Source organism: Rhea pennata, chromosome Z (genome assembly GCF_028389875.1).
Source record: "Rhea pennata isolate bPtePen1 chromosome Z, bPtePen1.pri, whole genome shotgun sequence".
NCBI lineage: Eukaryota > Metazoa > Chordata > Aves > Rheiformes > Rheidae > Rhea > Rhea pennata.
The window spans coordinates 66,050,780-66,064,416 of record NC_084702.1 but is presented as its reverse complement, the minus strand read 5'-3'; the positions used below and the strand labels follow the sequence as shown (position 1 = coordinate 66,064,416).

The 13,637-nt window shown below is 38.0% G+C and overlaps 1 protein-coding gene across 4 annotated transcripts; it reads right to left on the bottom strand.

Moving 5' to 3' along the window:
* Positions 1-363: 363 nt before the first annotated feature.
* Positions 364-12,902, bottom strand: CZH5orf34 (chromosome Z C5orf34 homolog). 4 transcript variants are annotated; one of them, XM_062599405.1, is made up of 12 exons: positions 12,529-12,902; positions 12,299-12,388; positions 10,178-10,812; positions 9,482-9,583; positions 8,054-8,177; positions 6,226-6,317; positions 5,912-5,981; positions 5,434-5,604; positions 3,947-4,035; positions 3,095-3,187; positions 2,251-2,291; positions 364-958 (listed from the first exon to the last, which is right to left on the bottom strand). In XM_062599405.1, exons 1-12 carry the CDS (start codon positions 12,691-12,693, stop codon positions 768-770), a joined length of 1,863 nt encoding a protein of 620 aa, XP_062455389.1. In that variant the 5' UTR covers positions 12,694-12,902; the 3' UTR covers positions 364-767. The 4 variants fall into 4 exon arrangements, with proteins under 4 accessions (XP_062455389.1, XP_062455391.1, XP_062455392.1 ...); XM_062599406.1 differs by lacking the exon at positions 364-958 and adding an exon at positions 1,281-1,662; XM_062599407.1 differs by lacking the exon at positions 5,434-5,604.
* Positions 12,903-13,637: the final 735 nt, after the last annotated feature.

Genomic DNA, 13,637 nt, shown 5'->3' with positions numbered 1-13,637 from the left:
CGCCGGCAGCTCCGCCTCGCCCCGCCCCGCCCCGCCCCGCCGGCGCGCGGCCACCGCGCGTGCGCGGCCGCCAGGCACGCTGGGAGCGGGACTCGCCCCGCCCGGTGAGGGCGGCGGTTTAAAATCCGTTTTCTCTCACGGCAGAGAACGAAGCGGCCTTTGAGTGTTCCCAACGGGATTAAATAACGCGCCGGAAGGGGCGGGGAAGGAGGTTTTTTAAAAAATATATTTTTAGAAAAGGAGGTAAAAAGGCTGCTATCTAATCAGTAAGGTTAGAGGGAAAATGTCAGTTTCCTGCTGTGCGCCGCTGACTGAGCGATGCCATGCCTGAACGGGCTGCTGTGAAATGGAAGCAAACGCATATTTAAATAAATATATACATTTTATTACCAAACAGTAAACTAAAATTAGTTTGGGGGACTTTTTGCTCTATTGGGTAGTGAAAAACATGCTGTAAGCTTCTAAATAAAAACACTTTTACAGTTAAAAGGCTGCCCCAGGCACTTGAGTCGTCCTAAATGAAGCTGCTCATACAACTCTCTGTAAAATTAAACGACCAAAATACAAACACACACACTTCAGAAGTTGCACCATCATGTCAACATCGACATCAATGAATGATACATTTTGCTTGTCTGAAAAGGCTCTCAACTACCAGTGCTTGAAGCCTGCCTTCCTCTAACACCCCCAAAATCTTATTACACATAAGGTTTGCAGGACAGCTCCTATGAAGATAACTAAGACAGGCCTTCAAACGCTGTGAAACTTCACTTCTTAGAGGAAGCAAGCAAAGATTCAATATCTTGAATTACTTTAGAGGTTTTTTCCAACGCCTCCAAGATGCATTCTTTGCTGATTTCTTTGGGCGTGCTCACGTTCCCCGTTTTTCTGCCAGTAATACCAGATAGACTGTTGTCTGCAGATATTCTTTTCAGAACATTGCTATTCTCCAATAAAACTAATATTATTTTATTAAGGAAAAAAATCAGTATTTTCCACATAATGAGAAAAATTCTTCTACATATTTGTAAGCATCATTCTAAGCATCATTAGCAAGCCTCACACTTCAGAGCACACTCATTACACAAAACTAAAGACTAAAAGTGCTAATTACTTAAAATGTCCATAATGTATTTCTAGGAAAGGTCTTTTTATAAAACTTTAATATATCCCGAAGTAGACTTAAAAATAAATTATATTAAGATAGTATATAATAAATCAGATATCACATTGCAGTTTACAGGATTACATTTTCATACTAATAAAATTAAGCAACAGTTTGAAGCATATGAAGCACTGCATACTTTTTTACAACTGACTGAACAGCAATGCAGAACAGAGTTGATAAATACAAAGGTAGTTTATTGCAAGAACATGTCAAAAGGCAACTTAATCATCTCTTGATGATTCTCTTGACCAGATTAGCACATAAATGTCAGTAAAACTCTCATAATACTCACGAAGGGCTCTCCTATCCTTCGCGGACATCCTTCACATCTTTACCAGTAAGGGTAATGGCGTTTAATTTCTTGGCTAAATTGGATAAAATATATATGTGACTTTCTTAAGTCACATATATATGCCTTTTTTTGTAAAGGCAACAGTAAAATTCATCACGCAGACAATATGGGCTTGCTCAGTCTTGCAGAGTTGTGCTGTTGCCTGGCTCCCTTGTGGTTAAGCCTCGTACACTGGGACTTGGGATCTAGTCCCCAAATACCACGCGCCAAATTTGACTTGGGCATACGGTCACCCACCAAGCTCAACTCGGGAAGGGTTCCATAGAAATTGTATGATTCATTAAATATCCTTCATAGTGGCTCCCATCTTTGGTATCTCTCTCTACTGAGAAGTAACTGCTGAGAGCTGTTAAAATTCTATAACATCACAGATTACTCTCCCTGTTAGCACAGGATTTAACTTTTTTCTGTAGCTCCAAGTAGCATCACAAAATCTTCAGAAACAATCTACTATGCAGATGTAACATGTTAGAAGTAAGGAGGGGATTATATATTCTGCCATTTTTTGTTGCTAGTGGTCTTACACAGAAGTGGAATAAGATACATGAGAAAAAAAATTAAAAAAGGATAAATGAGAAAACAAAAGTGTCTTTAAAAAGGAAATTTCAAGAAGTGAGTAAGATAGTAAAAGAGGTTGGAATGAGGGAAAGGTCTTTGATAATCTAAAATTGCAGCTTTGAATATACAGATGAACAAGAAGTACTAATCTCCACATCTTTCAAAAGGATACAGTTAAATCTCTGTATTTTTTCAAGCTCAGCATCAGCAGACCTGTAAAGAGATCATTATCAATCATAGTATCTACAAGGGTTCCTAAATAAAATATTGTACTTCAGATTTTTGTATAGTTTTGCAAAACTATAGACAATCAGCTGAGCAAAATCAAGTAAAAAAAAAGATTTATTTTTATCTTTCTTTCAACAGCTAGTCAATGGCTGCATTTCTAACCCCTATGTTTCCAAAAATCAGGGCTCTGATCTAAGAATAGTCTCTTTGCTGTATATGTGTAGAGATACATTTTTGTTTCATCAACTACTGAATTACCAATGATTTGAATAACAAGTGCAAATATAATCAATTTTAATTATCATTTTCAATACCAAATTATGTTTTTATATGATGTCATTAGACCTTTGGTCAGCCTCCTAGATCAAAAAGGACAAATTTATTAAGCACGAGTGATCCAGATGTAATTTAAAAGCTCTATATACTATTTTGGACTGTTTGGTGTTCTGTTAAAAAAGCCTTTCTTAGTCTGGTTTCTCCTGTTCACCTTGTAAAATATTAATTCTGTACCATTAATCTTACTTTGGCAATGTCACCATAATTCTGATAATGAAGTACAATGTCACCATAATTCTGATAATGAAGTACAAGAAAACAAGCTTCAGCTAGGACTCAACTTATCTAATGTTTTAAATACTGAAAGAAAAATATAAAATAATGCAAAATAGTGGATTTTGAGGTTTTCATTTCAGATTCTTAAGAAATGCAGTCTGCAAAATACAGAATTTATAACTGAGTTTTATTTTCAATATTATTTATAATCAATTATATAGGATAAAGACGAATACCAGTTTTCTTCATTTACAGAGCACGTAGTATATTCAGAAACCTTCTCTCTGTCATTCAAATTTCTGCACCATTCTATTACTGTTCTGATGTACCTATGTTAACATGAAAATTCACAAAAAAATAAGTGATTATTTAGATGAGAAATACACTCTATTAATTCAAACAAAAAGTTCGAGGTATTAACCCAAACATCTGCATTTGAAAGAAAAAGCCATGATTCAAAATGTAGCTTTTTCTCTAGGATTCTTTGACATATTTTGATTCCTACTTTTTCTTCCCCTAGAACCGCCTTCACATTTAAATCTATGCAGTCATATAAAATTATAACAAAGCTGTATGATTTGTAACTAACAGTATACAAATGTTAATTATTTTTCTGCGAATGTCTGCTTGCTAAAATGCAGCAGAGTAAGCTTGTGGTGATTTCCATAATGATGCTGTAATTAGAGCAAACAGATTAGAAAAACAATCTGCAGACAAAGGTCAGTATCTGTAATGAAGCAAAAATTGGATAAAGCTCTATCACTTCCTTGCTCTACTTAGGGCAAAGATTTATTTTATTTTTTTATTTTTTATTTTTTTGCTTATTCACTGATTTAAGTGCCAAGTTGCAGCTCTAGTTTGAGAATTTATTTTTTAAGGACATTACTTTTTTATAACAGTTATTCTGGAATGACAGTGTGCTGTGATCCTGAGTCATACAAGTCTTGAATCCTTGCCAGATATGAGATGCAGCTTTTGTCACTGCGTTTTTGTGGAGGTTTTCTGATACACTGTCCGATGCACTTTCAGTAAAGGAATTGCATAGAACAATTTAATATTTAATTTAAAATTGTTTATATTGCTTATACCTTTCATAGATTCCAGGATGACTCAGTTGGATTAGCTGCTGTACCCCATCAGGAGTAGTTAACTTACACCAGCCTACATTTTCATTTACCTTAGAAGAAAAAAAATTGAAAGTATTAATGTTCTGCTACTGTCTGGGAAAAAAAGGATGCATATAAACTATTATCTATTAATTTAAAAATTAAATGTCTGTGAACATGCCACTTCAAATGTTTGAAGTTTGTATTTTGTTAAGGATAGTATTTGGCATAGCCTGCTGTCACAAATGAAGAGGAGAAAACCTGGCATGGTCCCTGACACTGATTTTGTGCTATTTAAGAATAACCTATTCATAAAAGTGTGAAGAGAAGTTTCCAAATGCATAGAACTTTCAGTTCTTTCTACTTTTATCATTGATGTGTATACCACTACACACTGAGCTGGTTCACATTACATCGTTACTGTATCTTTTGATAAATTAAGTATCACATTTAGATTGCTTATAATAAAGAGATCCTTAGACACTTCAATATCTTTTATGTGTCTTGCCACCTCAGGGTAATGGTGAAGATATACAAGCCAAAAGTAACCAAAAGTACAAAGCCCGAAGTATGCAAAAGTGAGCATAACCTTTTTACTTCTATATTAAGTACACTAAAAAATTGTATGTGGAATTCCATATCCATAAGGTAACATTTCTAAGTAGTGAAACTTTTCACTATTCATTTGCTCAAAAAGAGTCTCTATTACAAACATTTTAATGATGCTTTTTTTCAAAGTGGAAAAGTATTTAAGATATGTTATTAGTTTCTTAGTGGATGGTCAAGAAAAATGTCCCAAATCAAGAAGCTACAAACTATAGTTCATCTAGCTTTAGCTATTATTATTTATAATCTGGGAACCTTGCTAAAAACAAGTCTGTTGAAGACCAATTGACACAATTGCACTGTACAGAGCAGGCGAGGCTTCAAGTTAGTCTTGATTTATCATATATATATAAAAGACGAGATTGCATAACCTAAAGAAGTGAGAATCCATCCCATCATTTGCCTTTCATGTTTTAGAAGGACAGGAGGGAGTTCAGAAAGGAGAATGATTTCTCAGACAACTGTACCTTCCTCATTCCTTTATAGGTAATTTGAAATTACATAAAATCAAATACTCTCTTTTCTGATCAATATGAATGACTTGTTCAATGGACAGTCTCATTTATCTCCTTAGGCATGAGTTGTGCCCAAAAAGATTCTTCATCCTCAGTTTTTAGTTAAAATGCTAAGAGTACATTAATGGTGTCATCTCTGTACAGTTCTGATTTTCCCCTTAGATTATCACACCAGCTTGAGAGCAAATCACAGTAGAAAACTGATATGATTTAAGAAATTCCCCCCCAAAAGTTCAGTTTCTGTTTTAAAAGCCTCAAAACTTTTTTTTCCCATTTCTTATTAATTTTCTAATTACAGTTTCATATTAAGAGTCTTAAGAATAACCATTCCTCTAACCCATGAGTTACCTGGATCCCTCTACAGCCAGGGTTGAAATCCCAGACCATACTCAAGGTTATCCCATCCCAAAACATAGCATGAACTTTATTATCTGAGTATACAACAAGTCTTCCTATTCCATGAATAAATTTTTCAGCCAGCAAAAATGGCAACATTTCACGTCCATCTGTCTCGGGTATCTAGAACCAAACAAATACATCAAAAATTTCAGGAAAGGTCACTTATGCCCTTTCAGCTGTTTCTCTCTCCCAAATTTCCAGTTCACCTGTTTTACCAGACACCAACAGCCTTCCTATTCATGCAGTTGATTTCTGCTTCACAAATGCATCTTAACACTGCATGTTTTTGGTTTCCAAATACATAACTCTTGGTCTTTGTTGACAGGATACACACACCATTCTTCCTCCTAGACCAGGTTCTGTTCCTCATAGCTGATATAATTGTTTTTTAAAACACACAAATATTTATAAAACTTCAGCTACATACCGTTTTCCAGCAGCAGATACTATAGTTATGTGTTAATGAAAGTTTAGCCTTGTAGCAGTACTGAAGCATCCTGAAGAAAAAGAAAAAAAGAAAACACATACACAAAATACTATGCATTTCATAATTATTTACGATGTCTTTTATACAGTTGTGACTTTTTTTTTTACGTTTACAGATGTCCCTCATGCTAGCAGCTGAAGTTCCTTTAGTTTTTGCACTTAATGTCATAACAAGCATTACGCATCATTTTAATTACTGTCTTTTCAAAGTCAGAGCAATTAACATAACAATAATGGAGTGGAGGAATAAGTTACTTGGTTGCCTGAGTAATAATGGAGGATATGGAATACGGACTTCCTGGTACATCAGGAGGTAGACTGTTTACTGAATACATCTTTTCTTCTCTCTGTAGTAAAAAGCAGAAAGGAGTTAAGTTCTTAGAGATACCACAGAATGAAAGCTACCTTTAAAAGCCTGAAAGACACGAAATTGTGTTGACTTCTAACTCCCAGCCAGCAGCTATAATCACATTTAAATTTATCCTAGAAAACAGGTAAGTGCCTAGTTGAAAAGTAAAAAAGTCAGATGTATCCTTTAAGTCTGCTTCTGTGGCAAGATATATATTCATAGTTTTCATGCAGTCAATATGAACCAAGAATTTCTTGTATCAGACAGCAGACTGCAGTTCATTACTGATTGACTAAGTTTGACTGGAAGGTACAGACCAGGTCTGTAGGCTAGAACGCCTTTATGCTACTTTAAAAATACAAATATACAAATCTAGTGAAGGACAGAAGAAAAAACCTTTATGTTTTGAAGATATAGTCAATAAACGGTGAAAAAAGCGAGGGATAAATTTATGAAACATAAATGTAGTAAAAGCTGCGCCAGAGAAACGTGTCACTTCAAAACAAGGAAGTATCTTTGCTACTATGCCTTTAAAACATTTTTTTTTAACTGAGCAAATTTGCTATTCAACTCAGGGATTTTTTTGCGAATTGCTCTAGCTACCTAACTAAGCGTGCAAGAAGCCATTACCATCCTTCCATATCAGCAAGCACCACTACAACTGAATAGTGAACATATGTTCTGGGACAAGAGAGATTAAAGGACTACTGCATCTCCTTCCTGGCTTTCAAAGATGTTCTCACCATAACAGAAAAGAGAATGATGCATGATCGCTCAGACTGTCTTTAAAAATATCCTCTTTAGGGCGGTAACCTTCAGTAGAGTGCTGCATTTCCCTCCTTATTTTCTAAGGAGAAATCCCTTTGTTCTGCTGCTCAGATTTGGATACTGCTCTTTACATACACTTTTTTCAACAGATGACATTCAGCTAGCCTATAACATGTGAAGTGTAAGTGGTAAAACAGCACCTTCATAAACAAGCATCCTAACTGTGCAGTTACTCCTTCACTTGCCAAACACACCAGAGCATCTCACTGCTAAGCTTGTCTAACTGCTGGTTTTGTCTCAAACTCCAGTCCACTTTTTGTCTCAAACATCCAGTCCAGCATGTGAACCGCAGTACAGAAACAGAAGCTGTCTTACTAGCTTTTTTTTTTTTTTCTTTTTTTTTAATATTTGTAGTTACATGCAAAGCATTGTATTAAGCACTGCGTAAGCCCTTGAAATGGCCTCTACTCCAGGAAACTTACAACAGACAAGACAGAGACAAAGAGGCAAAATCACTTCTTCAGCACTGAACAGCTGGTCTGCGGCAAAGCTGGGTCCAGAACCAGCATGTCCTAGGTTGTGCCCCTGCACACTACTCTCCTGAGAAAAAGAAAACACTTCCAAGTACTTAAGAAAGATCAGAGTTTACTCAATGTAGTATGTTTAAAAAGCAAACTCCTCTTCCAAATTAGTGAGAAACGGGTATTACAGAATCTAATGACAATACCTAAGCTTTTGAAATAAATGTTGTAACACAGATCTTTCTTATTGTGTCCATACATTCTGAAAGAGAAGGAATAGTTTAAAAGATTGTGTAGAACTCATTGATTGCTTTAGTTATCACAGTAACTACCTGATAGACAATTCTAGGGACCTCACTATAGGCTAAATATCCAAATGTGTTAAAATTATGAAAGCTGCTGATAAAGGAATTTGGGAAGTATTTTTTAACAGTTTTATTTCTACCTTTTTTGTTCCTTTTTGAATTGTATAGTGTTTGAAGTACTTTCCCAAAAATGTTCCTTCTGACTTGAAAAAAGTGCCATCATCAGGATAAATTTCTACAATGGTGGTATTACCATGAATAAACCTACGAGAAATAATAAGATTTATAAAAGGTATTCAAAATGCTGTGTCACTAGACAAGCAACATAGGTTAGTACAATTGAAGAAAACACTAAGCACAAACACATCTTCACCAAAAAAAACAAGAAAAGCTTTTTACTTTTCCAAAGCAGCAGAGGTTACCAATCATTTCTTTTAAGACACAAGGTTAGCATTACTTTTATAATGTAATCAGGGGCTTTCTTTTCACATGTGTTTTTTTTTTTCTTTTAAAGAAACTGAGGAGAAATTTTTAGTATGCTGTGTTGAGGTAAACATCTCACAAGAGCTATTTAATCCTCAGACAACAAAATATAGTGTTGCTGAAGAGAGAAAAATTCACTCTTTTTAGTGGACCAGCTCTACCTACTGTACACAGAAGAACGAATTGTCAGACTGTTTCCTAAACAACCTGAAGTATTCCCTCCCATTACAGCTGTACATTTTTCACTAAGACTACCAAACTCTGTGATCATGCAGTGTCTTGGGGCTCAAAACTTGTTTAAGGATCGATTTCTGCTGCTCTGTGGTCAGATGCCTTGATTTCAGTAGTGGGGCTTTAAGACCCAAAAGAAATGAATTATAGTCCTGAAATGCTGCTAAACATTTTTTTTCAGATGAGATCAGAATTCAGGAATTACACTTAGAAAAATAAAAAACATTAGGCGGAAAGATTAAAGCTTTAAAGACCGACTTGTTTTTATCAAAGATATTTTGATATCTATTTCTCTTATTGCAGTTGTTGACAGCAAATGTAGCATTTTCAAAGTTGTATCACAATCTGAAAAGCCTATTTTTAAAAAAGTTGTATTTGAAAAAACATAAGGATAAGCTAAGTGCCAATAAAATCCACAGTAGAGTTTAGCCGCCTGTAACAGAGTATTACAGAGATCACAAAGACAAACATTTCTAAAATGCGAAGTCTTCAACACCAAGAGAAGTGATATAATTTGCAAAAAAACGAAGCAACTTAACTGTCAGTGAAGCCTATGGGAGCTACAGCTGCCCAGTAACAACTACGAAGTCAGATCATGTCTTTAAAGTCCTTAAACATGATTTTAGAGTCTTTGCTTTAGGCATACACTTTCAGACTTGGAAATATACTGTATTAGAAAATTTGAAGCAATCTGAAGTCAGTTACAAATAGCAGAAGTTAACAGAATCTTATATGAACGTTGTGTATAGTTGCTCAAGGCCTGAGAAAGGGACAGAGACAGCCATTTAATCTTAAAGCTTAATTCCTGTACAAGTGAGGTCTTGCAAAGATGAAAAGCACGATCTTCTTCATACCTGTAAAACACACCTTGGCACCACACAATTTGAATTAGCTGAGGGTATGAATGCTTTTCACTCTCTTCATTATTCTGTTGAAAGAAGTCACAGAAACTCCATCTGTGTAAAATACAATAAAAGTTTCACTAGATCTGCATTTTTTTTAAAGTCACCATTTCTGTATTCTATATCGAAATAAGTTTCTACAATGAAAACAGATGTATCCATACCTGTTCAAAGGAAAAGAGGCCATGTTATTTTCAATGACCTTCTGTTCTTTAGCTGTCAGAGAGGCACCACATTTACTTTCTCAAATATAAAACCAGTATTCAAAGGTTTTTTGAACTCTTTTTAGCGGTGCTGACAGTGAATATATGTGACTGTCCCAACTCAGAAGCATTATCTTCTCAAAAACAACAACAAAGTGGTGTTCTTTCTCAGTATTCTCTTTTTCATTTACATATTTATACAGCATGTCAGGAAACAAAATTTTATTTTTCTCTAGACCAATCACTATCTTAATTTCATCACAGTAGGATAAACATTGTCAGCCTCACAAATTTCACATCGCAAGAAGTTCCTAATAAAAAAGGATGGGATACTGCATTTGTAATTTCTGATAGCTAAAACTCAGTTATTTTGCCAGAGGCTTAATTTCAGACCTGCAGAACTGCAAAACATATGTTAACTAGGAAAGCAAACAGTTTCTATTACCTGTGTAAATGTGGTGCACTGCAGCTGAGTGGCAAAGCTGTGGGCAAACGAGAAACTTTTTCATATGTTTCAGAGTCTTCTAAAACATCAGATCCTATAGATGTATGGCTGTTTTCCTCATGAGTTTCCATTTCACTGTTAGGAGTGAGTAACATTAACGCCAATGACAAAGGGTATTTCCATTCTTCTGGGTATGAGGAAACAGACCACTGCTGCGTAACCCACGTGTATTCAGAAGAACAACTTGTGAAGAACAAAGGTACTTCGTCTCTGTCTTTCTGGTCCTTTGGTTTGGTTGGTTCTCTGTATTTACTTTCAGCACAACCATGTTCACTCTCCTTAGTCTCTGTCCTCACTTGTCTTGATGACATTTCTGGAACAGCATTTTTACTTGATTGTCCACACTGATTTTTGGTTTGATGATTACTCTTTTGAGAGGAGCGTAAGGATGCAGGAGATGGTTGACTAACTTTGCATAAGAACTCCACCGTAAACTCTTGCTGCAATTCTGACAGGTAAAGGTGAGCATAACCATCTACTGATGAGATCTTCACATTGCTATTATTTATGCATGTTGTCAGATCAGTAGTAGCAGGGTCAGGCCATCTAACTTCAAAGATATCACTGAGAAGAATCTAATACAAGAAAAACGATTGGAATATTTTGTAAGATAAATGGGACATGCTTGCTTGAAGTTACAGTAGAGGGTTTACATTTAAATTAATTGTTTCTGCAAGGTAATGTGTAGCGAGATATTTTGTCCTATAATTAACTGCATACATGAACTCAAGAGGAAGTAAAATCATATTCATATCCTGCTTCTTCCTGTTCTAATTTCAAGGTGGTATTTTAATATCTACTCATAAACCAGTAAGCTATAAAAATAATGAACTGATCAGTCATAATTGCCCACAGAGAGCAGACATTTATGTTTCCAACTGCTTCTCAATAAACACTTTAGAGAAAGCCTAGATTATCTTGATCAAATCAGCTAACGGTAAAGTTCAAGGAGAGCCTATGTTAAAATTGTGTACATTAAAGCATCATTCATTTCGAATCTTCCATTTATAAAACTAAAATAATCGTACGAAGTGGCACATAACATGCATTCACATTTTCTTACCATAACTGAAACGCATCAGAAGTCTTCTGAAACTAGGTGAGTAAACTTACTTAATCCCCTGGCAATGGTAGCAGCACTGAAGGTTAAGTTACACAGCTCTTGCTGGGAGAGCATGTGAAACATGCTTCTGAGGAAATTATAATAAAAGATTTTGGACGGTTACTACATTTAGGAAGCCTCAGAAGAGGAGCCTCCTCCTACCCCAGAACGACGTTCGAGCGCAGCATCAAGGCCACGTAACGCTAACCGTGCCTTCGCTGGCTGCAAGGCCCCGCTCGCTTGCCAGGCTTGTCACCACCGAGCCGCGAGCACGCCCTGGTACCCGGCTGGGGCTTGGCATCGGGCTCCGCTGCAACGGGCGGCTCAAGCGCGGGAAGCAGCAGAGGCCCTGGAAATACAGGCGCTGGTCGAACACACAGCTCAAGTTTCTGCTCCTGGAAGCAGTGAAAGGGGCTGGGGGGCTTCCAGCCCGGCCTGCGCCGCAGGGACGGGGTCTGCCCCAGCCACGGCTCCCTCGGCGCTCCCCGGTGCGCTTCCAGGAGACCCGCTCTGGCGGCCCCTCAGAGAAGTCCTGCTTCACCGAGTCTTCTCTAAAAAAGCTCTTTTAAGTACACGAAAAAAAATACGATATACAAAATGGCCCGTAGTATCAAATGTAAAAAAAAAAAAAAAAAAAAAAAAAAAACTTAGGTTTTACTGTTGCTAAGAAGGGTAAGCAAACTCTTCAGCGCTCAGCTATAAAAGGTATGTATAAATACAGGTCTAAGTTTAGTCTGAAATGGCAGTTTGAAACAGCTATGCTCTAATCGACCTGACAAACACATTAACCAAAACGTGCCCCGCAGCCCGTCGAGATCTGTGCTGGCACGCGGGCACGCGAAAGCGGGCAAGTCCCGTCGCCACGCTCCCAGGGACTGCGCTTTTTTTTTTAATTTAATTAAAATTAAAATTTTAATTTTTTTTAATGCTAATTAAAGCATTTAATGTATAAAACTTACTTTTTTTCTTTCTGGGGGTATAATATTCGAAGGTAAGTACGGGCGAGCGGAAAACTTGTTCCGGAAATCTAGAGCTTGTAGAAGTTGTTCCTGATTTAAAGAAAAGAAGAGGGGGAAGGCGGGAGGGGGGAAAAACGCAGCATCACGAATTTGTCCCGTTCAGGGAAAATATTTCTGCAGATTTCACCCCGCTGCCTCCCCGGGCGCGGCCCGGCCCGGCCCGCACGCACCCTGCGGCCGCGCACGGCGAAGGGCACCCGCTGCCGCGCCGCCGCCGCCGCCCGCCCGAGCCGGTACTCGGAGCCGCAGGCCGAGAGCCGCAGGCGGGAGCCGCGGGCGCTGCGCGCCTCCAGGCAGCCGCCGCCGTAGAGCACCATCAGCGCGGGCGGCTCCATCGGCGGCGCCCCGAGCAGCGCGGCGGGGCCTCGCTTCCGCGGCGAGGTAACCCCCCTCCGCCCCGCTTGCTCCGCGCAGAGCCGCCGGAGGGGCGACGCGGCCCTGTTTCGCTCGAACTCTCTCTCCCTCTCTCTCTTTTTTTTTCTAATAGCTTTTATCACTCTCCCCCTTTTTCGCGCCCTCCCCGCGCGGCCGCCTGCTCGGCGGCGCTTCCGGCCCGGCGGAGGGCGGTCACCGAGCCGCAGAGACGCGGCCCCTCCAGGGCGGAAGCGGTGGTGGCGGCAAGCTCGGGAGATACGAGTCGAGTCGTGAGAAAAGTGTTAGTTCTGATTAAAAAAATTAATAAAAAAGGATTGTTCTTTAAAGAAGTAGTGGCTTTTTGATAATCAGGAGACAATTTTTAGGCCAAAAACCTGGGAATAAACACAGATTCCTGTGTAAAGCACTAAGCAAATGTAATTCAAGACCTTCTAATACACATCACACTAGATGGCACAGTCTCATCTAGCCTTAAAAAAAAAATCATTCCTTCACTGTGGATGCATGGCTTTCTTAGATCAGTTCGGAATTGTGGAAGCGAATTTGGTATAAATCCCCGTTTTCTAATTTGCTGATAAGGCAGATGGAGCGGGTAGATCTAGGAAAGTGCAGACACAAACATGCATCAAAATAGTAACATCCAATTTCTAATCACCCTTTAATAGTTATTATACCACATTACACTTGTCTGAGGCAAGTTTCAAAGCACTTTTTCTGGATTATAAATGCTGTTATAGCACTTCTACTGAAAGAAAACCTACCAATTAAAAGCTATTTGGTCTTAAACAAGCACAAGTCCAAACATTTATAGGACTAGGGTAGGATTCAGAATACAGAGATTCTTGTTGTGGGTGAGCATTACATTATTTATATTTTACCTTAAAAAAAACAGGTAGGAATAATG

Bases quoted from the DNA above. Each gene is read 5' to 3' on its own strand.
- CZH5orf34 (XM_062599405.1), bottom strand. From the start codon at position 12,693: ATGGAGCCGCCCGCGCTGATGGTGCTCTACGGCGGCGGCTGCCTGGAG. The intron at 8,178-9,481 runs GTATGAAGAAGA...TATTTCTCGTAG, and splicing joins TGCCAAGGTGTGTTTTACAG to GTTTATTCATGGTAATACCA. The intron at 2,292-3,094 runs GTATTCGTCTTT...ATCTCTTTACAG, and splicing joins TCTGTAAATGAAGAAAACTG to GTCTGCTGATGCTGAGCTTG.